The 23,299-nt window shown below is 48.9% G+C and overlaps 1 protein-coding gene across 1 annotated transcript in view; it reads left to right on the forward strand.

Moving 5' to 3' along the window:
* Positions 1-23,299, forward strand: part of UNC80 (unc-80 homolog, NALCN channel complex subunit) — a 196,849-nt gene that overhangs the window by 130,092 nt on the left and 43,458 nt on the right. The window contains exons 40-51 of the mRNA XM_068137866.1: positions 983-1,077; positions 1,928-2,017; positions 2,893-2,994; positions 3,791-3,971; positions 6,625-6,893; positions 8,630-8,764; positions 11,087-11,225; positions 12,720-12,816; positions 13,506-13,676; positions 14,494-14,586; positions 18,584-18,619; positions 20,175-20,393. Coding sequence (XP_067993967.1) covers positions 983-1,077; positions 1,928-2,017; positions 2,893-2,994; positions 3,791-3,971; positions 6,625-6,893; positions 8,630-8,764; positions 11,087-11,225; positions 12,720-12,816; positions 13,506-13,676; positions 14,494-14,586; positions 18,584-18,619; positions 20,175-20,393 — 1,627 coding nt within the window. The remainder of the gene's footprint in view (positions 1-982; positions 1,078-1,927; positions 2,018-2,892; positions 2,995-3,790; positions 3,972-6,624; positions 6,894-8,629; positions 8,765-11,086; positions 11,226-12,719; positions 12,817-13,505; positions 13,677-14,493; positions 14,587-18,583; positions 18,620-20,174; positions 20,394-23,299) is intronic.

Here is a 23,299-nt window from a genome sequence, read left to right on the forward strand (position 1 = left end):
GCAACCAGAAAGTGAATTTGAACAGTCTTTTCAATCCTGAGATTTGTGCCAGCTGGGCCATGAAAGGTTGGCAGGACAGTCACTGTGAGGCTGTACCACTCAGACCTGGAGCACTGTGTCCAGTTCTGGAGCCCCTGTTCCAAGAAGGCTCTGGAGGTGCTGGAAGGTGTCCAGTGAAGGGCCATGAGGATGAGCAGAGGGCTGGAGCTGCTCTGCTCTGGAGACAGACTGAGAGAGTTGGGGCTGTTCAGTCTGGAGAAGAGAAGGCTCTGAGGAGACCTAATTGTGGCCTTCCAGTATCTGAAGGGGGCTACAAGAAAGCTGGTGAGGGACTTTTTAGGGTGTCAGGGAGTGATAGGACTGGGGGGAATGGAGCAAAACTAGAAATGGGTAGATTGAGATTGGATGTTAGGAAGAAGTTGTTCCCCATGAGGGTGGTGAGACACTAGGACAGGCTGCCCGAGGAGGTGGTAGAAGCCTCATGCCTGGAGGTTTTTCAGGCCAGGCTGGATGTGGCTGTGAGCAAGCTGCTGTAGTGTGAGGTGTCCCTGGCCATGTCAGGGGGGTTGGAACTGGATGATCCTTGAGTTCCCTTCCAACCCTGACAATTCCGTGATTCTATGACTTGATGCAACCTCTCTTTTAAGTCTTGAGAGAGCCCAGGAAGAGCATGTTGTGAGTCTAGTACACCATGAGTCAGTCAAGAGGTATCTTGCTGCAGACAGAGTTGACCTTTTAGCTTTGTTCCTTCCTCAAAGAGAGCATGGCAGCGAAAGCAAACTTGTCCTATGGGAACAGAATGATTTCTCAGTCACTGTGGAAATGTGAGTCTGTGCTAACACTACCTCATGGATTCCAGAGGGGACTGGCATTGCCTGTCTGCCCAGGATGAGTTTTAACTCCCACTTTTCCTCTATGGACAGTCTTTTGAAATAGTTATTTAAGGAGGCCAGGGAGACTGCAGCTGCTTTTCTTCCTGTAGGCACAAAGACCCTTGTTGTGCACGGACAGAATGAATGTGACATCCCAACTCAGTTACCAGTCCACGAGGACACACAGTTTGAGGCTCTTCTGAAGGTAAGAGAGAGTTTTTGAAGCAGAGAAACTGCTTCCCAGCACATTTACCTGCCATACCTGCTCTACTGTGAGGTGTCCCTGCCCATGGCATGGTGGGTGGAACTAGATGATTCCTAAGGTCTCTTCCAACCCTGACACTTCCATGATTCTATGAATCTGGAGCAGGGCTGATTTAGGTTGGACATCAGGAGGAAGTTCTGTGCAGGGAGAGTCGTGAAACACTGGAACAGGCTGCCCAGGGATGTGGTTGAGATCCTGTCTGCAGAGACATTCAAGATCAAACTTGATGTGTCCCTGGGCAGCCTGCTGTAGTTGGAGGTGTCTCTGATGACTGCGGGGGGGGTTAGACAAGATCACCTTTGAGGGTCCCTTCCAACCTGATGCAGTTTGTGACTCTGTAAAAAGAGAAATAAAGAATTAATGCTGGAGTAGTGTAGCAGCCTGACCAAGACATGCAGGGAAGAACAAGAGGACACAGTCTTAAACTGTGCCAGGGGAAGTTTAGGCTCAAGATTAGGAGAAGGTTCCTACAGGAAGAGTGATTGGCCATTAGAATGTGCTGCCCAGGGAGGTAGTGGAGTCACCATCCCTGGAGGTGTTCAACAATGGTTTGGATGTGGCACTTGGAGCCATGGTTTAGTTGTCAGGAGGTGTTAGGTATTAGGGAATAGGTTGGACTTGATGATCTCTGAGTCCATTTCCAACCTGGTTGATTCTATGATTCTATGACTGTTGATTCTATGATTCTATGATTGAGACATAATTAGCTGGCTAGTCTTCTTTTACATCTTGGGGTCTTTGTACAAGACTGCTAATAAGTGACAGGATGTTTTCCTTTCTTCCTTTTCAGGAGTGCTTGGAGTTTTTTAATATACCAGAAACACAGTCTTCTCATTACTTCTTAATGGATAAGCGATGGAATCTTATTCATTACAACAAGGTAAGGCAAACTTGACTTTGTTCTTGCTCTCGTGTCCCTTTTCAAACATCAGGGTTATCTAAAGGGGAGCAAGCAGTCCATAAAGAGAATTCTGTCCTGTGGACACTGCAGCCTGGTCTTTAGCTGTGTGCAGTGAAACTTTGGAGTTCAACAGAAGAGGGAAGAAGCAGAACCTGAAGACAGCTTTCCTAGAAAAGAGCAAATCCCTCTTCTGTTTCATAGAATCATCGAATGGTCTGGGTTGGAAGAAACCTCCAAAGGTCATCCAGTCTAACCCCCTCTTCAGCCAGCAGGGACAACCCCAGCTAGATCAGGTTGCCCAGAGCTCTCTCCAGCCTCACCTTGAATATCTCCAGGGATGGAGCTTCAACCACCTCCCTGGGAAACCTGTTCCAGTGTTCCACCACCCTTCTGGTGCAGAGCTTGCTCCTAACATCCAATCTAAATCTGCTCTACTCTAGTCTGAAGCCATTGCCCCTTTCCTGTCCCTGCAGGCCTTTGCAAACAGTCTCTCTGCAGCCTTCTTGTAGCTCCCTTCAGGTCCTGGCAGGTTGCTCTTAGGTCTCCCTGGAGCCTCCTCTTCTGCAGGCTGAACATCCCCAGCTCCCTCAGCCTGTCCTCGGAGCAGAGCTGCTCCAACCCCCTGAGAATTTTTGTGGCCCTCCTCTGGACGTGCTCCATCAGGTCCATGTCCTTTCTGTGTTGAGGACTCCAGACCTGTACCTCTTTATGCTCTTCCATGATGCCTGACACGGTCTGGAAACCCCTACCCAAAAGCTTCAGAAAGGGATAAAGGGGTTTTGTGTCCATTTCTGTGGAGTGCTGCTGTTGAACTTACCCTTGTTTAAAGCACAGCTGTTTTCTTTTCCCAACAGACCTACGTCCGTGACATTTATCCTTTCCGGAGGTCAGTTTCTCCTCAGCTCAACCTGGTACAGATGAATCCAGAAAAGGGTCAAGAGCTCATTCAGAAGCAGGTATTTCTCACTATCACCAAACACTTCTGCCCAGAAGCAAACCCCAGCAATAAACCTTTATTTTCCCTTCAAAGGGAAGCCTTTATGGGGGGTGCATGAAGGTAGAGAGCTTTGCTGGAGCATGAGGGACTTGCCATGAAATCTGCCCTGGTGCCATTGGGCAGGGGTGTGGTGTTTTAAGGAAAGTCAAGGAATGCAATGTGAGTTCCCACTGGCTCTCTTTTAGGTGCATCATTTTGCATTCTCCTTCACTTGAGCAGAAGAGCTTCAGTTGCCTCAGCTTCAACAGCTGCTTCTTCCTTTCATTAACATCACATCTGGCTGTGGAGTAGGAATGATCTGTTCTACCTTCCTCTCTCTCCTTTCACTGTGGAGAATGTGACCTGCCTCTCTTCCTTGTCCTGTTCCTAGATGCTAGTCCCTTACCATAGCTACTCCCAGAGGCACAGCAGTAGCAATTCTGTTGTCAGGGGACTATCTACCCTCTGAAGAGTGCTGTCACCCTATTGCCTGTTCTCATAGCATAGGACAAGGGGCAATGGCTTGCAAGCTGCCATGAGAAATGGAGAACCGGGATAGTTTGTGCAGCAAACTGTATCCTAGTCAGCAAACCCAAGGAATGCTACAGACAAATCAGTTGTGATTCTTTTGTATCCAATGGCTAATTTTATTCACCTTTTGCTATTTTTTTATTCAAATCCCCTCTGGATATTTTTCTATTGTTTATAATTAAGCTACCAGCTCCAAACCACAGCATCAGCCTGTTGCTGATCCTCGCTTTCCTTTTGTCTCTCAGGTGTTCACCCGCAAGCTGGAAGAGGTGGGCCGGGTGCTGTTCCTCATCTCCCTGACACAGAAGATCCCTGCTGCCCACAAGCAGTCCCACGTATCTATGCTCCAGGAGGACCTTCTCCGCTTGCCTTCCTTTCCCAGAAGTGCCATTGATGCTGAGTTCTCACTCTTCAGTGATCCCCAAGGTCTGGCCTTTGGACAGCTTTCTCTGGTGCTTGTACAGGGCCCAGAAGGTTTCTGGGGGGGTACTTAATTTGTCTTAGAAATGTGCAGGTTCCATAACCCTTAGATATGTCCAGGTTTCATTTCCCTTAGAAATGTGCAGGTTTTGTTTGCCTTAGAAAGGTGCAGCTTTCATGTGCCTTAGAAACAGGAAGGTTTCATTTGCCTTAGAAATGTGCAGCTTGCATTTGCCTTAGAAACAGGGAGGCTTACAGCACTACTGGGAGCTGGTAAATCTCTTCCTAGAGAAAGTGATCCTCAGCTCTTGGTTTGTAGCAGAAAGGGCCTTGGCTGTTAGAGGTCTCCAGACAAAGCTACTTCCTTTGGACACAAAGAAGTTTAGTTTAGAATAGTGTTACTACTATGCATGAGACTGCATCTGGAATATTGTGTCCTGTAACATAACTGCACTTAAAAAGGGATTGTTCAGAGTCCTTTTCCATTCACTGTGAGGAAGCAATGGAATTCCAGTGAAGAGTGGGGAAATTCAGCAGCAGTGATGCAGAAACAACTCTCCTTTTAGAAGCTTTGCTCTGACAGTCAAGCAGGGTTTGCAGCCTGGCTTGGGGTTAAACAGGCTGACTTGGGGTTGCAGGATGGTAAGCAAGTTGTGTCACAGGCTTTAAAGACACTTGCTTTCAGAAGCAGTATTGTAGTTCTGCATCAATGTGGGACACCTGAAGTCAGCATAAATCTGCACAGCCATTCAGGCTGTGAGAGGCAGGTAAATCCATGTGTACAAGCTCAGGTCTAATTTCACTTCTTAAGAGCCTAATTTCCAACTGGTGGGGAGGAGATTTAATGAGTTGTGTGATCCTCACTATTCTCTGTCCTTATGTGTGTTGCTTACAGTTTTGGTGGGTTGAAAATTCCCCCCAACATTAAATTGCCAGATCATAGAATCAATGAGGTTGGAAGAGATCTCAAAGATCATCAAGTCCAACCTGTCACACAAGACCTCATGACTACTAAACCATGGCACCAAGTGCCACATCCAATCCCCTCTTGAACACCTCCAGGGATAGTGACTCCACCACCTCCCTGGGCAGCACATTCCAATGGCTAACAACTCTCTCTGTGAAGAACTTTCTCCTCACCTCCAGCCTAAACTTCCCCCTCCTGGCTACAACCTCCCTTCAGGTAGTTGTAGACAGCAACAAGGTCTCCCCTAAGCCTCCTCTTCTCCAGGCTAAACTACCCCAGCTCCCTCAGCCTCTCCTTGTAGGGCTTGTGCTTGAGGCCTCTTCCTAGCCTTGTTGCCCTTCTCTGGACACATTCAAGCGTCTCAATGTCCTTAAATTGAGGGGCCCAGAACTGGACACAGGACTCAAGGTGTGGCCTAACCAGTGCTGAGTACAGGGCAGAATGACTTCCCTGCTCCTGCTGGCCTGCATTTGCTTCCTGCTGGAACCACATGCCAGCTGTATTTACAAGCAAAACTGCAATCTACAATGAAATGCAATGAGTATGTTCAAAATACACAATATTTACACATACATACAAGTATTTACAATTTATAAACAGCACAAGATCCTCCCTGGACAAAAAACAGGGGAGGTAATAGCCTCCCCTTCCCTGCAGGACACAAAGGGACAAGAGGAGAGAATTGGTTTGTTAGACTTAGCCAAAACAAAGCAATGCAGCCAAGGTCAGCAAAGAGCCAGCAGAAGCACCAGTTAGTGTTTCCTAGAGTGAGGAACCCCAAAATAGAGAGAAAGATAGTATATACAACACTCTTATATTTGTAATCTATCCAATGGGATTGTTTAGAACATTATTTTCCTTTTTGCCCCCAGTAGTGATTTATTTACATTCTACCAACTTGCTGCTCAGGGCCTGTGGAAAATTTCAAAGTTACAGCCTTAAACTACCCTAACAGTCAAGGTGTGTTCACTTCCAGAGGTAGAGGATGGGTAGGTAGCATCACTTTAAAAAGGCAGAATGCTTGTCAGTGTTGTGCTCCTTGGAGAGGCCTCTAGGAATGTTGTGAAACTGGCTGTGGTGGTGTGGTGGTTTGAGCCTTAACTGGGGCTTAAAAGCTCAGATAGGGGCAAGGCTGAGAATCCCTCCCCTGTTTCCCCCCCACACCTCTTCCCCAATAGAGAAAGAAAAAAGGGAGGGGAGCAAACCCACCAAGAAATAATTTGGGTTCAGCTTGGAAGTAGAGAGGCAAATAGTTTTTCTTTAAACAGTATATATGTATATATATATATTTATGTATTTATGTAACAATGACAGGCAGGGTTCACAAGGGTAAGGAACAAGGATGGATGGGAAAAGGAAAAGAAATATGAGATACAGAACCAGTCCTTTGCAAAGTGTGGAAGCAGCAGGGAGGACCACGTGGTAGGGGAGCAGCAAGCCAGCAACTCTCTTTTGTCCCCATGAAGCGGAAGGAAGAGGGAGCAATGGCTGCAATGTCCTCCCTTTTATACCCCTGCCAGACAAGGGGGTGGGGGGGAGTGGAACAGACCAAGTCAGTTTCCCAGGGGGGAAAACACCCTCCAGGGAGGGCAAAAAACTCTCACAAGCCCTCCCCCCGCTCCCCGTTTTCAGGATGGGCATAGCCCACCGCAGGTGGACAGAGTTGATTGCTGTTGCCTCTTGCCCCTGCAGCTGGGAAAGAGCTCTTTGGTCTGGACACACTTCAGAAGAGCTTGTGGATTAAGCTGCTGGAGGAGATGTTCCTGGGCATGCCCAGCGAGTTCCCCTGGGGGGACGAGATCATGCTCTTCTTGAACGTCTTCAACGGGGCCCTGATCCTGCACCCCGAGGACAGTGCCCTGCTGAGGCAGTACGCTGCCACCGTCATCAACACAGCTGTGCACTTCAACCACCTCTTCTCCCTCAGTGGCTACCAGTGGGTCCTTCCCAGTATGCTGCAGGTGAGCCATTGCCATGAGCCCTGTGAGGGAAGACTTCCAAGGCGGCCCTTGGTTGTAGGAGCAGCTGTTTAGGGGTGAAACTGCGGAGGCCTGGGTGTGTGGGGGGTTGAAAATTCCACCCCCCAACATAAAACTGCCAGACCTCCTCAGTTGAAGACTCTATTTACAAGCAAAACTGCAATCTAGAAATTGCAATGCAATGCATATGTACAAAGTATACAATATTTACAGAATACAAGCTCTCTTGCTGTGAAGAATTTGTTCCTAACATCCAACCCAAACCTCCCCTGGTGCAGCTTGAGACTGTGTCCTCTCCTTCTGTCGCAGGTTGCCTTGGAGAAGAGAGACCAACCCTCACCTGGCTACATATATATACAATTTATATACCACACAAGAAACCCCTTGAACAAAATCAGGGGATTGCCAACAGCTTCCTCCTCTCTCTCCCCACCCCCCCCCACCCCCCACCCCCCCTTGCCCCCTGTACACAGGACAAGAAGAAGCATAGCAGAGAGCTGCTTTTAGTACTTATCCACAACAAAGAGCACAGCCAAGGTCAGCAAAGCCAGCAGAAGCCCCCAGCTAGAGGGAAACAAGTCAAAAAGAGTTAGTTTACAAATCTAACTTTATGTTAGATATCATAGAATCATAGAATCAACCAGGTTGGAAAAGACCTAATGCCTAACACCTCCTGACAACTAAACCATGGCTCCAAGTGCCACATCCAAGCCTTTTATGAACACTGCCCTGGGAGGTGGTGGAGTCACCATCCCTGGAGGTGTTCAAGAGGGGATTGGACGTGGCACTTGGTGCCATGGTTTAGTCATGGAGTCTGTGGTGACAGGTTGGACTTGATCTTTGAGGTGTCTTCTAACCTTGGTGATTCTGTGATTCTGTGACCTCCAGGGGTGGTGACTCCACCGCCTCCCTGGGCAGCACATTCCAATGGCCAATTACTCTTTCTGGGAAGAACTTTCTCCTCACCTCCAGCCTAAACCTCCCCTGGCGCAGCTTGAGACTGTGTCCTCTTGTTCTGGTGGTGGTTGCCTGGGAGAAGAGACCAACCCCCACCTGGCTACAACCTCCCTTCAGGGAGTTGTAGAGAGCAAGAAGGTCTCCCCTGAGCCTCCTCTTCTCCAGGCTAAGCAACCCCAGCTCCTTCAGCCTCTCCTTGTAGGGCTTGTGAGCCAGACCTCTCCCCAGCCTCATTGCCCTTCTCTGGACACATTCAAGTATCTCAATGTTCTTCTTCAATTGAGGGGCCCAGAACTGGACACAGGATTCAAGGTGTGGCCTAACTACTGCTGAGCACAGGGCAGAATGACCTCCCTGTTCCTGCTGGCCACACTATTCCTGATCCATTCCAGGATGCTATTGGCCTTCTTGGTCACCTGGGCACACTGCTGGCTCATGTTCAGCTACTGTCCACCAGTACCCCCAGGTCCCTTTCTGCCTGGCTGCTCTCCAGACACTCTGTCCCCAGCTTGTAGCACTTCTTGGGGTTGTTGTGGCCAAGGTGCAGCACCTGGCACTTGGACTTGCTGAATGCCATCATGTTGGACTGAGCCACTCTGTCCATCCTTCTCAAGGTCCCTCTGCAGAGCCCTCCTATGCTCTAACAGATCAACAGCTGTCCCCAACCCGGTGTCATCTGCAAACTTAACTAGTGGTGGACTCAATAGATGAAAAGCCCTTCCACTGGTGTGGCTCTTCCCTATCCTTTTTCATCTCCTCAGGTGTATGCTGACTACGAGAGCAACCCCCAGCTACGCCAAGCCATCGAGTTTGCCTGCCGCCAGTTCTACGTCCTGCACCGCAAGCCCTTCATCCTGCAGCTGTTTGCAAGCGTGGCCCCTCTCCTGGAGTTCCCTGTGAGTGACAGCCCCTGCCTGGGCTCAGCCAGCCCCCAGCAGAGCTCACAGAGCTCACAGCTGGAGCAGCAGCACAGGGCTTACTGAAGGCCTGCTTACCGCACCTGGGGCTTGTGGTGGGTTGAAGCTCAACCCCCAGTGTAAAATTGCCAGAGCAGCTCAGCAGAGAAGTGGCTTCAGCTTTATCTCAAACATCTGACTTCCAAGTTCCATTGGTCCCAGCGTTTTACACACTTTGAGACCTTAACTTTTGAGTTGGGCTGCTGTGTACTGCAGTCACTCCTGAAAATACAGCTGTAGTCGTGTTGCAAATATGAATGTTTGGACACTTAGTTTCTTAGTGCCTGGCACCAATTATCCCCAAAGTAATACTTGCAGCGTGGGGGTTTAATCCTTTTCAGTACTTTTCTCACCAGACTCACTTCTGTGCTGCCCACCCATGTGGCTACCACTAGAGAAGTGGCTTCATCTTGTAGAAGTAAAGCTATCTGCTGCCCTCAGTGGTGTGTCAGCACCGCTTTCAGTGCAGTGGAAACATCTACAGGGAGAGCAGAAGGACCATGGCAGCTGTCATGCTGTTCAACTGTGTCCTGGTGATGTACAAGCTTAAGATTTTGCTTATTGTGGTGGGTTGAGGAAATACCCCACCCCCAATATTAATTCTGGGAATTACCCCAAAATAAATTGCCAGAGCAGCTCAGAAGGGCTTTGGAAGCAAATGAAGCTCTCTATTTACAAGCAAAACTACAGTCTAGAAATATGGAATGCAAGGAATCTGTACAAAATATACAATATTTACATGGATTTCCAATTTATAAACACCACAAGAACCCCCCCTGGACAAAACCAGGGGGTTACCAGCAGCTTCCTCCTCTTCCCCTCTTTCCCCCCCCTGTACACAGGACTAGAGACAAGAGAAGAGCAGGGAGTAGCTTATTAGTACTTAGCCACAACAAGAACACAGTCAAGGGCAGCAACAGCTAAGCAAAAGCTATCAGCTAGTATCTGCTAGAGCAAAGAAGCAGCAAAGAGACCAAGTTAGTTTATGCAAGTACCTTTATGTTACTTATCAGACCAAGGGGATTATTGAGACCTTATCATTATTTTCCCTTTTCCATCCAATGACAATTTATTTACAGCCTACCACTTTTCTACTCAATCTGTGGGGAAATTTTTTTCTAGGCACAGCCTCAAACTGCCACAGTGCTGCACAGAAGCATTTCTTGAGCTGATTTCTGCGTGCCTCTGCTCATCTGCTGCTGGAGCAGGATGCTGACATCATGGCATCCAAGCCAGTAAATGTTGCCTTGCTTGGAATGTCTATGTGTAAATAGGGTATAAAAGGGCAATGATGACTTGTGACTCTTTCAGTGCCAAGCCTTCCTTAGAACCCAGCAATGGGAAGCAGGAGTTTAATACAGAATTTCAGTGCCTGGGAACTCTTTAAGTCAGGACTAGCCACGTTCTGAAATACTCACTAATTACTTTTCAGCATTTCAGTGAGCTAAGAATTCTAATTGGAGTGGAGATTGCCCCATATCTAACTGTACATGCATCTTTCTCCTCCACAGGGCCAGTATGGTTGGTTGAAATTAAACACCCCCCCCACCTAATTTGAGAGAATTACATCCACCCCCCCAAATAAAATCACCAGACTAGCTCAGAAGGCTTTGAAAGCAAATGAAGCTCTGTTTACAAGCAAACTACAATCTAGAAGTACGAGATGCAATGGATATGTACAAAACACCCAATAGATATATTTATAATGCATAAACAACACAGAAATTTCTCAGACCCCTCCTGGACAGATCCAGGGGACTCATTCACCTCCTCCCCCACACCCTCTCTGCTTCCCAGCACTTCACACAGCAGTCAAAACAGAGATCCCCTGGCAAGGCCATAGAAGGGAGAGAGAGAGAAGCTGCAAGCAGAAGGGACAGAAGAAGAATAGAGAGCAAGAACTGTTTGTGCCTCTGCTCTATATCCCCATCAGCAAGCCAATGAATTCTATAGACCTTAGCATTATTTCCCTTTCCCATCCAATGGTAATCTGTTTTACTTTCAGCCTTTGCAGTCAGGATCTAGGCTAAAGTTCCCCCTTCCAACTGTAAAGGCCAGCAAAAGGTGCAGTTTTCAGACCACACTTCCACTGTAGCATCAATCTGTTGAGTCAGGCAAGAATCATTGTTTGGGTGCTCTTGAACTCCATGTGGGCCCTTTGTTGTGAAAAGAAAAAAAAGGTCACCTGCACCTCCTCACAAAGGTTCCTGGGATGCACACAGTCCTTAGGAAATCAACCATCAATGTCTCTTGTTGAAACAGGATGCTGCAAACAACGGAACCAACAAAGGAGTGTCAGCTCAGTGCCTGTTTGACCTGCTGCAGTCCTTAGAGGGAGATACTCCAGATATTTTGGATATCTTAGAGCTGGTGAAAGCAGAGAAGCCTCTCAAGTCATTAGGTAAGAGCAAAGCAACCTTTATTCTCTGACTCTGGTTTGCTCTTCATTGATTCAGCAGGAGTTTTATTGAACTAGAGAATTATAGAATTGTTAGGGTTGGAATGGACCTCAAGGATCATTCCAACCCCCCTGCCATGGGCAGGGACATCTCACACTAGAGCAGCTTGCTCACAGCCACATCCAGCCTGGCCTTCAGGAACTCCAGGGATGAGGCTTCCACCACCTCCCTGGGTAACCTCTTCCAGTCTCTCACCACCGTCTGTGTCCAGTTCTATTCCAGGAAGGATCTGGAGGTGCTGGAAGGTTTCCAGAGAAGGGCCACAAGGATGAGCAGAGGGCTGGAGCTGCTCTGCTGTGGAGACAGACTGAGAGTTTGGGTTGTTCAGTCTGGAGAAGAGAAGGCTCTGAGGAGACCTAATTGTGGCCTTCCAGTATCTGAAGGGGGCTACAGGAAAGCTGGGGAAGGACTTTTTGGGGTGTCAGGGAGTGATAGGACTGGGGGAATGGAGCAGAACTAGAAATGGGTAGGTTGAGATTGGATGTTAGGAAGTTCTTCCCCATGAGGGTGGTGAGAGACTGACAGAGGTTGCCCAGGGAGGTGGTGGAAGCCTCATCCCTGGAGGTTTCTCAGGCCAGGCTGGATGTGGCTGTGAGCAACCTGCTGTAGTGTGAGGTGTCCCTGCCCATGGCATGGGGGTTGGAAGTGGATGATCCTTGAGGTCCCTTCCACCCCTGACAATTCTAAGTTTACAAGCAAACTAAAATCTAGAAATATGAAATGCAATGAATATGTACAAGATATAAAATGGATGTACTCTCTCTCTCTATATATATATATTTACAATTTATAAACACCATAGAAACTCCCCAGACCCCCTCTGGACAGATCCAGGGGACAAGCAGTAGCTCCCCCACCCTGTACAAAGGAAAGAGAGAGAAAGGAGAAAACAGAGTAGCTTGTTTGTTAGTTAGCCTCAATGCAGCCAGGGTCAGCACAGCCAAGCAAAGCCATCAGCTAGAGCTAGAGCTGGGAAAAGGGAAAGAATGGTTTGTGCAACTAACTTTATGCCAGTTAGCAGGCCAATGGCATTATTTAGGCCTTGTCATTATTTTCCTTTTGCATCCAGTAGTAATTTATGTATGTTTCTACCACTTTCTACTCAAGATCTGTGGAACATTTCCTAGGCATCAGCCTAAAACTGGCACAGTTACTGTGGGTGATGTTTGAAATGGAATTCCACTGGCAGCTGCAGGCTTTATGCTCAGCAATGACTTCTCCTCTGGAGAGTTGTTGAGTTCCTGGGTGGCAGAGATCAAGGGGAGTGCAGCACATTTCCTGCACAGAGACAGGAAAATCAAAAGCCTGTTGGGGATGGTTAAGATGAGAAGCAAGGAATGGGGGAAGCCAAAAAAAGTAAAGGGAGGAGTGTGCAAGTTCCTTTCATACTCAGTATGTCTGCGTGATGCTCTTCTCATATTGCTCTGCTCCTTCAGACTTCTGCTATGGGAATGAAGACCTGACCTTTTCCATCAGTGAAGCCATCAAGCTGTGTGTGACAGTGGTGGCCTACGCTCCTGAGTCATTCAGAAGGTGCTAATCTCTTTTCTTGGGTTGTGCAGACTCAGGAAAGGCATGGAAGTGTGTGAAAGCAAGGCACAGGACACACAGAAAGCAAGGCAGAGGACATATACATGGAGGCAGGGGACACTGAGATGCATTCCCAGCACAGGGCCTCTCTGTAAGGCCAAGCTTCTGCCCCTTGATAACTCTCCTGGAGTGCCAGCTGCTGGCTGGGTGGCAGCCTCAGCAGCAACACCTAAGCTGTATTTTCAAGTGGGGATCACACTGTGCCTTGAAGGGTTCTGTGGTCAGAAAACAATGGAGGGGGAGCTGAATGGGGAGAAACAGACTGGTGTGGGGGGGAAAAATGGAAATTAGAGAGGGGCCATCAACTGCTAAAGCAAAAAGTCAGTTTCCAAGAGGGAGCCAGAAAAGGAAGTTTTTGGAAGAGAAAAGGAATGTCTGGAAATGGATGACAGTGTTCAGAAGATACCCAGAAGTTCACATTGGTTTTGTTATTGTTGTCTCATCTAATTTTCCCCCTGAAGTCCCTGGTCCCAGAGTTTCTTTGGCCCAGGACTGCTTATCTGGTGAGAAGTGATGATGCCACAAGGCTGGGGACTGATCTAGAGGTTTTCAGACAGAAAGTTAACCCTCTGCCTCGTGTGAGTTTCAGGAGTGACTGAATCCCACAGACTGAGTGTTGGACATTTTTCCAGCCTCCAGATGCTGATGGTGCTGGAAGCCCTGGTTCCCTGCTACCTGCAGAAACTGAAGAGACAAACCTCCCAGGTGGAGACTGTGACAGCAGCTCGTGAGGAGATTGCTTCCATGGCTGCCCTTGCCACCTCTTTGCAGGCCCTTCTGTACAGCGTGGAAGTCCTCACCAGGTAACCCACATGAGTGGCTGGTAGGTGGTGTGGGGAGAGGGAGTGCCAAGTTTCACAGAAACATAGAATCACCCAGATTGGCAGGGACCTCCAAAGGTCATCTAGTCCAACCTTCTCTGCAGAAAGCAGGGGCATCCTCAACAGGATGTCCCTGCTTACTGCAGGAGAGTGAGACTAGATGATCTTTGGAGCTGCCTACCCAGACCACTCTGTGATTCTATGACTCTATGATCTTCAACTAGATCAGATCACCCGATCACCCAGAGCCCTGTCCAGCCTCACCTTGAATATCTCCAGGGATGGGGCCTCAACCACCTCCCTGGGCAACCTGTTCCAGTGTTCCACCACCCTCATGGTGCAGAACTTCTTCCTAACATCCAATCTCAATCTGCTCTGCTCTACTTTGAAGCCATTGCCCCTGGTCCTGCCCCTGCAGGCCTTTGCAAACAGTCTCTCTGCAGCCTTCTTGTAGCTCCAGTCAGGTAATGGAAGGTTGCTCTTAGGTCTCCCTGGAGCCTTCTTTTATCCAGGCTGAACACCCCTGGCTCCCTCAGCCTGTCCTTGTAGCAGGGCTGCTCCAACCCCCTGATCATTTTTGTGACCCTCCTCTGGACCCTCTCTATCAGGTCCATGTCCTTCCTGTAGTGAGGGCTCCAGAGCTGGACATGGCACTCCACATGATGTATTCCCAGAGCAGAGCAGGGGGACAGAATCCCCTCTCTCCATCTGCTGACCATGCTTCACCAGATCACAAGCAGGGTTTCAGTGCACTTATCAGGTTGAGTTCTTAGTCTGCTATTCACTTTCCCTTTGCCAGGCCTATGACAGCTCCACAGATGAGTCGATGTGACCAAGGTCATAAAGGCACCACCACAGCCAACCACACCATGTCATCAGGTGTGAACACCAGGTAAGCCCAGCAGGCAGGCACCACCACAGCCAACCACACCATGTCATCAGGTGTGAACACCAGGTAAGCCCAGCAGGCTTCTGTCTTCCTCATTGTTCTGAGCAGTAAGGTCACATCTCATTGCTCAGAGTGCTTCAAGTACTTCCTCACCTGTCTGAGGAAATGCTCTAGGTGAGATAAACAGATAAAAAGAGCACATAGCCCAGCACTGCATTTCTGACAGTAACCATTTGTACTTTAAACCCATGTGAGTAAAGAGAAGACCAGGACAGCCAAATGGAGGAGACCCATCCTAAGAGCCTGTGTGCTTTGGTTCCCTTTTTGTACTCTAGAAAGACACTGACAAAGCAACTGTCTCCCTCAGCTCTCTGTTTTGCTTCCTCATGGATCCACTGCCAAAATGAGCCCTGGGGGAGCACAGTTGGACAGCAGAGGGGTGGGATTCTCCTGACCTTGTTCTGAGAGACTGATCAGCAGTACAAGCTCAAACTGCCTGCCAGCTAAGACTTGCAGAGAGTGATACCTCCTCCAGTTTTCTTTTCTTCCCTTTCTTGTTTCTTTTTACTTTTCTTATGGTCCCCTTCTGTCATCTTGACCCCCACATTGGTCTCAGGTCTTTTTGCACTTACAGATAGCAAAGGAGTGGGTGTCAGAGAATTTGAGAGAAGGGGAAGGAAGTCCTGGGAGTCTTTTTGTCCTACTAAAAATAAACAACAAAACCAACCAACCACAAACCCTACCAGAAAACCTTCACATGACAGAAAAAAGTAAGGAAGCAGACAGCACCTAGCAAACTGTAAAACTGCTCCTTGGCCATATTGGGCATTCCAGTTAGGCTGATGCAAATTAGACACAGCCACTGGACAATTCACAGAATACAGAATCAACCAGGTTGGAAAAGACCTTCAAGATCATCAAGTCAAAGCTATCAACCGACACCATCTATTCAACTAACCCATGGCACTGAGTGTCTCGTCCATTCTCTTTTTAAAGACCTCCAGGGGTGGTGACTCCACCACCTCCCTGGGCAGCACATCCCAATGGCCAATCTCTCTTCCTGTGAAGAATTTCTTCCTCACATCCAGCCCAAACCTCCCCTGGTGCAGCTTGAGACTGTGTCCCCTCCTTCTGTCCCTAGCTGCCTGGGAGAAGAGACCAACCCCCACCTGGCTACAACCTCCCTTCAGGTAGTTGTAGAGAGCAAGAAGGTCTCCCCTGAGCCTCCTCTTCTCCAGGCTAAACACCCTTAGTTCCCTCAGTCTCTCCTAACAGGGCTGAGCTCCAGACCCCTCCTCAGCCCTGTTGCCCTTCTCTGGACATGTTCTAGCATCTCAATATGTTTCTTAAACTGAGTGGCCCAGAACTGGACGCAGGACTCAGGGTGTGGCCTGACCCAGTTCTGGGGTCAGAGTGGCTGGAGAGCAGCCAGGCAGAGAGGGACCTTGGGGTGCTGGTTGATAGTAGGCTGAACATGAGCCAGCAGTGTGCCCAGATGGCCAAGAAGGCCAATGGCATCCTGGCTTGGACCAGGAATTGTGTGGCCAGCAGGAGCAGGGAAGTCATTCTGCCCTGTGCTCAGCACTGGTTAGGCCACACCTTGAGTCCTGTGTCCAGTTCTGGGCCCCTCAGTTTAGGAAAGATGTTGAGATGCTGGAAGGTGTCCAGAGAAGGGCAACAAAGCTGGGGAGGGGTCTGGAACACAAGCCCTGTGAGGAGAGGCTGAGGGAGCTGGGGGTGTTACACTTTTGACTTTCAACCCCGGATCTGAGAAGCAGATGAAGCCTTTTGTGCTCAAGAAGTGAAAAAGAGAGAGAATAGTTTATGCAGCTAACTTTGATCCCAGTCTGCAAGTGACTGCAATGATACAGGCACATCTATGTTGTTATTCTGCATCCAGTGGTGATCTCTTATTTACCCTTTTACTATTTTCTACTCAAAGTCTCTGGAATTTGCCTAACACAGCCCACAGCTGTGCACAGCCAGCAGGCTCATGCCATACCATGGGCTAGATAGGGCTATAAATCAGGAGCAGCCTCTGGCAGGAAATGCCTTCCAAGTTATGCCCTTTCTCCTTTTTTGCATTGAAGGGAGCCTGAAATCACCCTCTGCATGGATCATCAAAAAGCTGTCACATCAATTGTGTGCACACATCTTGGTTGGTAACTCCTGGGATCAGTCTGCTCTTCTTTAAGACTGATTCAGGCACTGTGGGTGACACAGTTTTGACTTTCAATGCCAGATCTGAGAAGCAGATGAAGCCTTTTGTGCTCAAGTCTGAAGTGGAACTGTGCCATTGTTGTAGCTTAAGCTTTTCCTGGAGTCCAAAAGCCCAAATGGAACAGATTTAGATTTCCTCCCTTTCTCCCTTTTCCCCGTGGGGTGAAAGCAAATTAAGCAGGAGAATGGAGGGGTAAAATGGACTGGAATTGGCTGGGGAGTTAAAAAGGTTTGGAAGTAAGAAAGGTAAATTGAGTAACAGGGAAAGTTACAAAGGTACAAGGAAAAGGCTAAATGGAAAAAATATAAATACACAAAACCAGGCCCAGCTGGCTTTGGATTCCCTTGATGTAAATGTGGATCCTCTTTGGATGCAGTTCTTAGAGGTGTGAAGGCAGCATGGAGGCAAGGCAGGTGGTAACTCAGGAAGCATAGGAGCACAGTTGTCTGTCCAGGAGGCAAGGCAGGTGGTAACTCAGGAAGCATAGGAGCACAGCTGTCTGTCCAGGAGGCAAGGCAGGTGGTAACTCAGGAAGCATAGCAGCACAGTTGTCTGTCCAGGAGGTGAAGCAGGAGGAAGAGAGAAAGAACCAAGAAAATGGCTCCCCTTAAAGAGATCTTGCTGGACACAGAGAGAGTGCAATAGACTCTGACCCTGGGGACCCCTCCCCCTGGGACAGGGGACCAAGTCTCTTTGCACACCTAAATCAGGTTTCTCTGTCCACCTGGGGACTGTGTTCTTCTCAGCCCCTTCCTGGGATGGATGTAACCTGGCACAGTCACTTGCTGGCCCTGCAAGATCCCTCAGCCTAAGGAAAATCAGGTGTACTGGACAGCAGTGATTTGTTATTTCTCTGCCAGTGCTGGAGAGCAGCTAATGTGTGCCTGCTGACAGGCAACACAGACTCCTGATGCTGCATGCCTCAGATATCATGGAATCATAGAATTGTCAGGGTTGGAAGGGACCTCAGTTCCAAGCCCCCTGCCCATGGACAGGGACACCTCACACTACAGCAGGTTGCTCACATCCAGCTTGGCCTCCAAAACCTCCAGGGATGAGGCTTCCACCACCTCCCTGGGCAACCTCTGCCAGTCTCTCACCACCCTCATGGGGAAGAACTTCTGCCTAACATCCAATCTCAATTTATCCATTTCTAGTTTTGTTCCATTCCCCCCCAGTCCTGTCACTCCCTGACACCCTCAAAAGTCCCTCCCCAGCTTTCCTTTTTCCACTGCTCCAGGTCTCCTGCCCTTGTTTCTTCTGTTGTGTTATCACTGCAATAGACAGCAAGCAACAGCAGGAGTCTCCTGGTGGTAGAATGATCACTGCTGCAGCCTTGGATGTCAAGTGCTGCAGGGTTGGTTAACACTTTCTGAACAAGAAGTGGCAAGACCAAGATGACAATAAAAACATAAACAACAACAAACCCATGCTGAAATATTCTTTCCACTAGGTGAGCTCTGGCTTCAGCAAACAGACTGAGCACTGTTGTGGGGAATCAGAAAGGGAAATTGCTTGAAATAGGACTATGGGTGCTGAATTTTTCCTTTCATGACAAGGGCCATAACTGTAGGAATCTGTGATTTGCTTCCATGTGGAAGGTAAAGACTAATCAGTGTGGCCACTAACTACCTGTAGCCAGTGTTCCAGTGACACAGGTACTGTCCTGCCCATGGTGAATACACCTCTGGCCTAGAACAGTGCCATTTTCTTTCTGAAGGACACAGTTCTGGCACTACTAAGTTGCTGTTTCTGACCATAGTGTTTCTGTTTCTCCAGGTATCCAGAGCAAGGAGCCAAGCTACACTTCATCAGGTACAGTAAAATCTTTGCCCAGTCTTCCCTGGCATGCCATTAACTGTTCACAGGATCAGAGGATTTTAGGGATTGGAAGGGACCTCTGAAGATCTTCCAGTTCAAACCCCCCTGCCAGAGCAGGGCCATAGAATCCAGCACAGGTCACACAGGAACACATCCAGACAGGGATGGAAAGGCTCCAGAGAAGGAGACTCCACAACCTCTCTGGGCAGCCTCTTCCAGTGCTCTGGGACCTTCACAGTGAAGAAGTTCTTCCTTATGTTGAGGTGGAACCTCCTATGCTGGAGTTTCCATCCGTTGCCCCCTGTCCTATCACAGGGTGCAAATGAGAGGAGCCTGTCCCCTCCCTCCTGAACCCCACCCCTCAGCTATTGATAGACATTGATCAGATCCCCTCTCAGTCTTTTCCTCTCCACACTAAACAGCCCCAGGGCTCTCAGCATCTCCTCACCACGCAGTGCTCCAGTCCCTTCAGCATCCTTGGAGCCCTCCCTTGGACTCTCTCCAGCAGATCCCTGTCCCTCCTGAACTGGGGAGCCCAGAGCTGGATGCAATATTCCAGGGGAGGTCTCAGCAGGGAAGAGTAGAGGGGGAGGAGAACCTCCCTGGATCTGCTGGACACACTCCTCTCAAGGCACCCCAGGATCCCATTGGCCTTCTTGGCCCCCAGGGCACATTGCTGTCCCATGCAGAACTTGCTGTCCACCAGCACTCCCAGGTCCTTCTCCCCAGGGCTGCTCTCCAGCAGTTCCCCTCCCAACCTGTACTGCTGCAGTTTATTCTTCCTTCCCAGGTGCAGGGCTCTGCACTTCTCCTTGTTGAACCTCATTAGGTTCCTCTCTGCCCAGCTCTCAGCCTGTCCAAGTCTCTGAATGGCCTCACAGCCTTCAGGTGTCTCAGCCAAGCTTCCCAGTTTGGTATCATCACAAACCTGCTGAGCAGACTCAGTCTGTCTGTCTCCTCATCAATGTCATTGATGAAGATGTTGAACAGGACTGGACCCAGCACTCATCCCTGGGGGACTTCACTGGTCACAGCTCTCCAGTTGGACTTGGCACCATTGACCACCACTCTTTGCACTCTATTGTCTCACCAGTTCCTAATCCATCTCACTCTGCTCTTCTATCCCACACCTCCTGAGCTTGCCCACAAGGGTGTTATGGGAGCCAGTGTCTAAATCCTTGCTAAGGTCAAGGCAGACTACATCCACTGTTCCCCAGCAGTTTCAGGGTTCACTGGGTCTCATCCAGTGACAGGCTCTCTTTCAGGGGAGGATAGCAAAGGATAGGTCCTAAATAAACTAATTCCAGCAATATTTTGCTGATTATAACTTCACTTTTTTACTGTTGGGGGGTGGATGATGATAATGATGATGATGATGATGATGATGATGATGATTATTATATAAAATAATAATAATTATTATTAATAATAATAAAGAAAAATTGCAGTTAGAACTATGTTTTCCATTGCATGGAAAGGAGAGGTTGCTATCATCTATCTCTGCTGGTCCACTGCATACTCCTACTTCTCCTCTTTTGCTATCCTCCAGGGAGAACCTTCACTTGCTGGAGGAGGGCCAGGGTCTTCCCCGAGAGGAGCTGGACGAACGAATTGCCAGAGAGGAGTTCAGGAGGCCACGAGAGTCACTGCTGAATATCTGCACAGAGTTTTACAAGCACTGTGGTCCCAGGCTGAAGATTTTGCAGAACCTGGCTGGTGAGCCCCGAGTGACTTCTCTGGAGCTTCTGGATGTGAAGTCCCACATGAGGTATTCCACAGGCATTCTACTTATTCTTGTTGTGATGGGTTAATGCCATCACAGGGAAGCAGGGTGGAGAGGGCTTGCAGGTGCTTTGCCCTCCCTGCAGGGCATTTTCCCCCTGGGAAACTGAGTCTGTTCCACTCCCCCTCCCTGCCCAGCTTGGGTTTAAAAGGGAGGACACTGCAGCCATTAGGTCTCTTCTTGGCTCCTGCCTTCCCTGGATGAGAGCTACTGCAGCTGCATTCCTGCTTCTCTGCCACGTGGTCAGGCCTGATCCTTCTCCCTGCTGCCTCTGTGCCTCTTCAGAGAGAGACTGGTTTTGTATTCCTGTTTTTTTCCCCCTCCCATCCATCCTTGTTCCTGCCCTTGTGAACCTTACCTGTTATTGGTATATATACTATATATATAGATATATATATATAGCTTAAGGAAAACTCTTTACCTCTCTACTTCCAAGCTGACTCCAAATTATTTCTTGGTGAATCTGCTCCTTCCCTTTCTGTTTTTTCCTCTCTGTTGGGAGGAAGGAGGGGAGAGCGGGGGAGGGATTCTCAGCCTTGCTCCCATCTGAGCTCTTAAGTCTTAGTTAAGGCTCAAACCACTACACTTGTTCATTCCAAGGAGTTTCCTTTCTCCTGTCTGAAACACCCTGAGCTTGTTTTGGATGTTCCCTGGTCTGTGCTTCAAGCTGTTTGTGTAGAAGGAAGGTTTCAGTTGCTCTCCTCTGGTCTCATTCAGACCCTCATCTCCAGTGGATGAAACAGCTCTGTGGAAGTCCACCTGCTACATCCAAAAAAGCTGCAGTGAGGAGCAGAGCAAACAATGCTGCTTCTGCAGGGCAAGGGATGGGGAAGGTCCCTAGCTGTCTGGACAGGACCTTCACCCCTTCCTGTGCCACTCTGCATCAGAACTAGCTGCTAATTAGGCAGAAAGGCAGAGCAACCACTGCACTGTATTGCAGAAATGCCTGAAGTATGGGGAAGGATAGAGGAGGAAGCATTTCCCCCCAGCACCTCAGCCTGTGGCACAGCAGGTGCACAAAGTTTGCCGTAAAGGTGCAGCACTGAGCCCAGGCTGCTGGCTGGGTACTCACTGCAAGCCATTGCCCCTGGTAGCAGCCTGGAAGAAGTTGAGGGTAGGGCCTATGAAGCACATCCTGATTCTCTCCTCTGTGTTTGCTCTTCATGGTAGGTACAAAGTAGTGCAGGTTGCTACTGAGAAATTTACAGGATCACAGGATCAGGGGATGTTAGGGTTGGAAGGGACCTCTGGAGATCGTCAGCCTCAAGAGCCAATCAGAACCACTTTAGCAGTAATCTGTGGTGTTCCCTGAACCCCAAAAGGCTGTCCTGGCTGTGAATTACTCCTCTGAGGGCTGTAATTTTCCCCTCAGGAATACCCTGTGAATAAAGATGAATGGTGGCAGATCCCAACAATGCTCTGCTCCTGTCCCAGGGCCAAGGGAAATCCTCTGAAGCTCTTTTTTACCTTTTACATGCAGGCTCTGCAAGCTGCCTAGCTGGCAGATTCCCTCACAGTCAGAGATCTTTGTATCCAGGCTGTCTCTGTAGAACATAGCATTGTGTCTGACATGACATTAGGTCTTGTGTAACAAATGCCCTGAATTCCTTTGGGAGCTGGATGATGGGTTTTGTTTGGTGTGTGTATTTGCATATGAATTGGACGTTGCTGTTTCCTTCCCCCCCCCCCCCCCCCATCCCCTCCCTCTGGCAAATGCTTAATAATTTAAAGGGTAATTTTAAACAAGGGATGCCTATTGCCACAGATTCATCTCCTGCTTGCCTAGTGCTTGGCTGCAAACTGAAAACATGATGGACCTGGCTGCTTTTGTAGTGCTACCTTTACATTTACTCCTGGGCACACAAGGCTCAGACAGCAATCCATCTCTTTAGCTCTATCACTTTTAACAGTAGCAGCCCAAGACCTTTAATCACAAGAGTCACAGAATGTTAGAGGCTGGGATGGACCTCCAGAGGTCATCCAGTCCAACTCACCTGCCAAAACAGCATCACCTAGAGCAGGTCACACAGGAGCACATCCGGGTGGGGTTTGAATATCTCCAGAGAAGGAGACTCCACAACCCCCCTGGGCAGCCTGCTCCAGGCCTCTGTCACCCTCACCAGGAAAAATCTATTTTCCTCATGTTTCCATGCCAGCCCCTATTAAAGAAAAGATCTAGAGGTGCTGGAAGGTGTCCAGAGAAAGGCCACGAGGCTGGAGCTCCTCTGCTATGGAGACAGAGAGAGTTGGGGTTGTTCAGTGTGCAGTGGAGAAAGCTCTAATGAGACCTTCTTGTGGCCTTCCAGTATCTGAAGGGTGCTACAGGAAAGCTGGAGAGGGACTTTTTAGGTGTCAGGGAGTTATAGGACTGGGGGGAATGGAGCAAAACTGGAAATGGGTAGATTGAGATTGGATGATAGGAAGAAATTCTTCCCCATGAGGGTGGTGAGATGCTGGCAGAGGTTGCCCAGGGAGGTGGTGGAAGCCTCATCCCTGGAGGTTTTGAAAGCTAGGCTGGATGTGGCTGTGAGCAAGCTGCTCTAGTGTGAGGTGTCCCTGGCCATGGCAGGGGGGTTGGAACTGGATGATCCTTGAGGTCCCTTCCAACCCTGACAATTCTATGATTCTATAAGTAAAACTAAGAGACTGATTTGCACTGGGAAGTGCTAGAATTAACTGCTTTATTTGGGTTGCAACCTGAGTTGTTAGCCCTAAATAAAAGCAAATATCACCCTGGTCCTTAGATGAATTCATTTGGTAAGTATCAGTGGAATGACTGACAGGATTTAACAGCTACAGGGTCGGGGGTGGGGAATAGTTCTAAGGAGAGAGCAGATTCAGCAGAGTGTGATGTGACAGCCATGGTCCTGGGAGGCTGACAGCTGCCATCT

Source organism: Melanerpes formicivorus, unplaced genomic scaffold (assembly GCF_026170545.1).
Source record: "Melanerpes formicivorus ecotype bairdi unplaced genomic scaffold, bMelFor1.0.p_v2 SCAF_5, whole genome shotgun sequence".
Classification (NCBI taxonomy): Eukaryota; Metazoa; Chordata; class Aves; order Piciformes; family Picidae; genus Melanerpes; species Melanerpes formicivorus.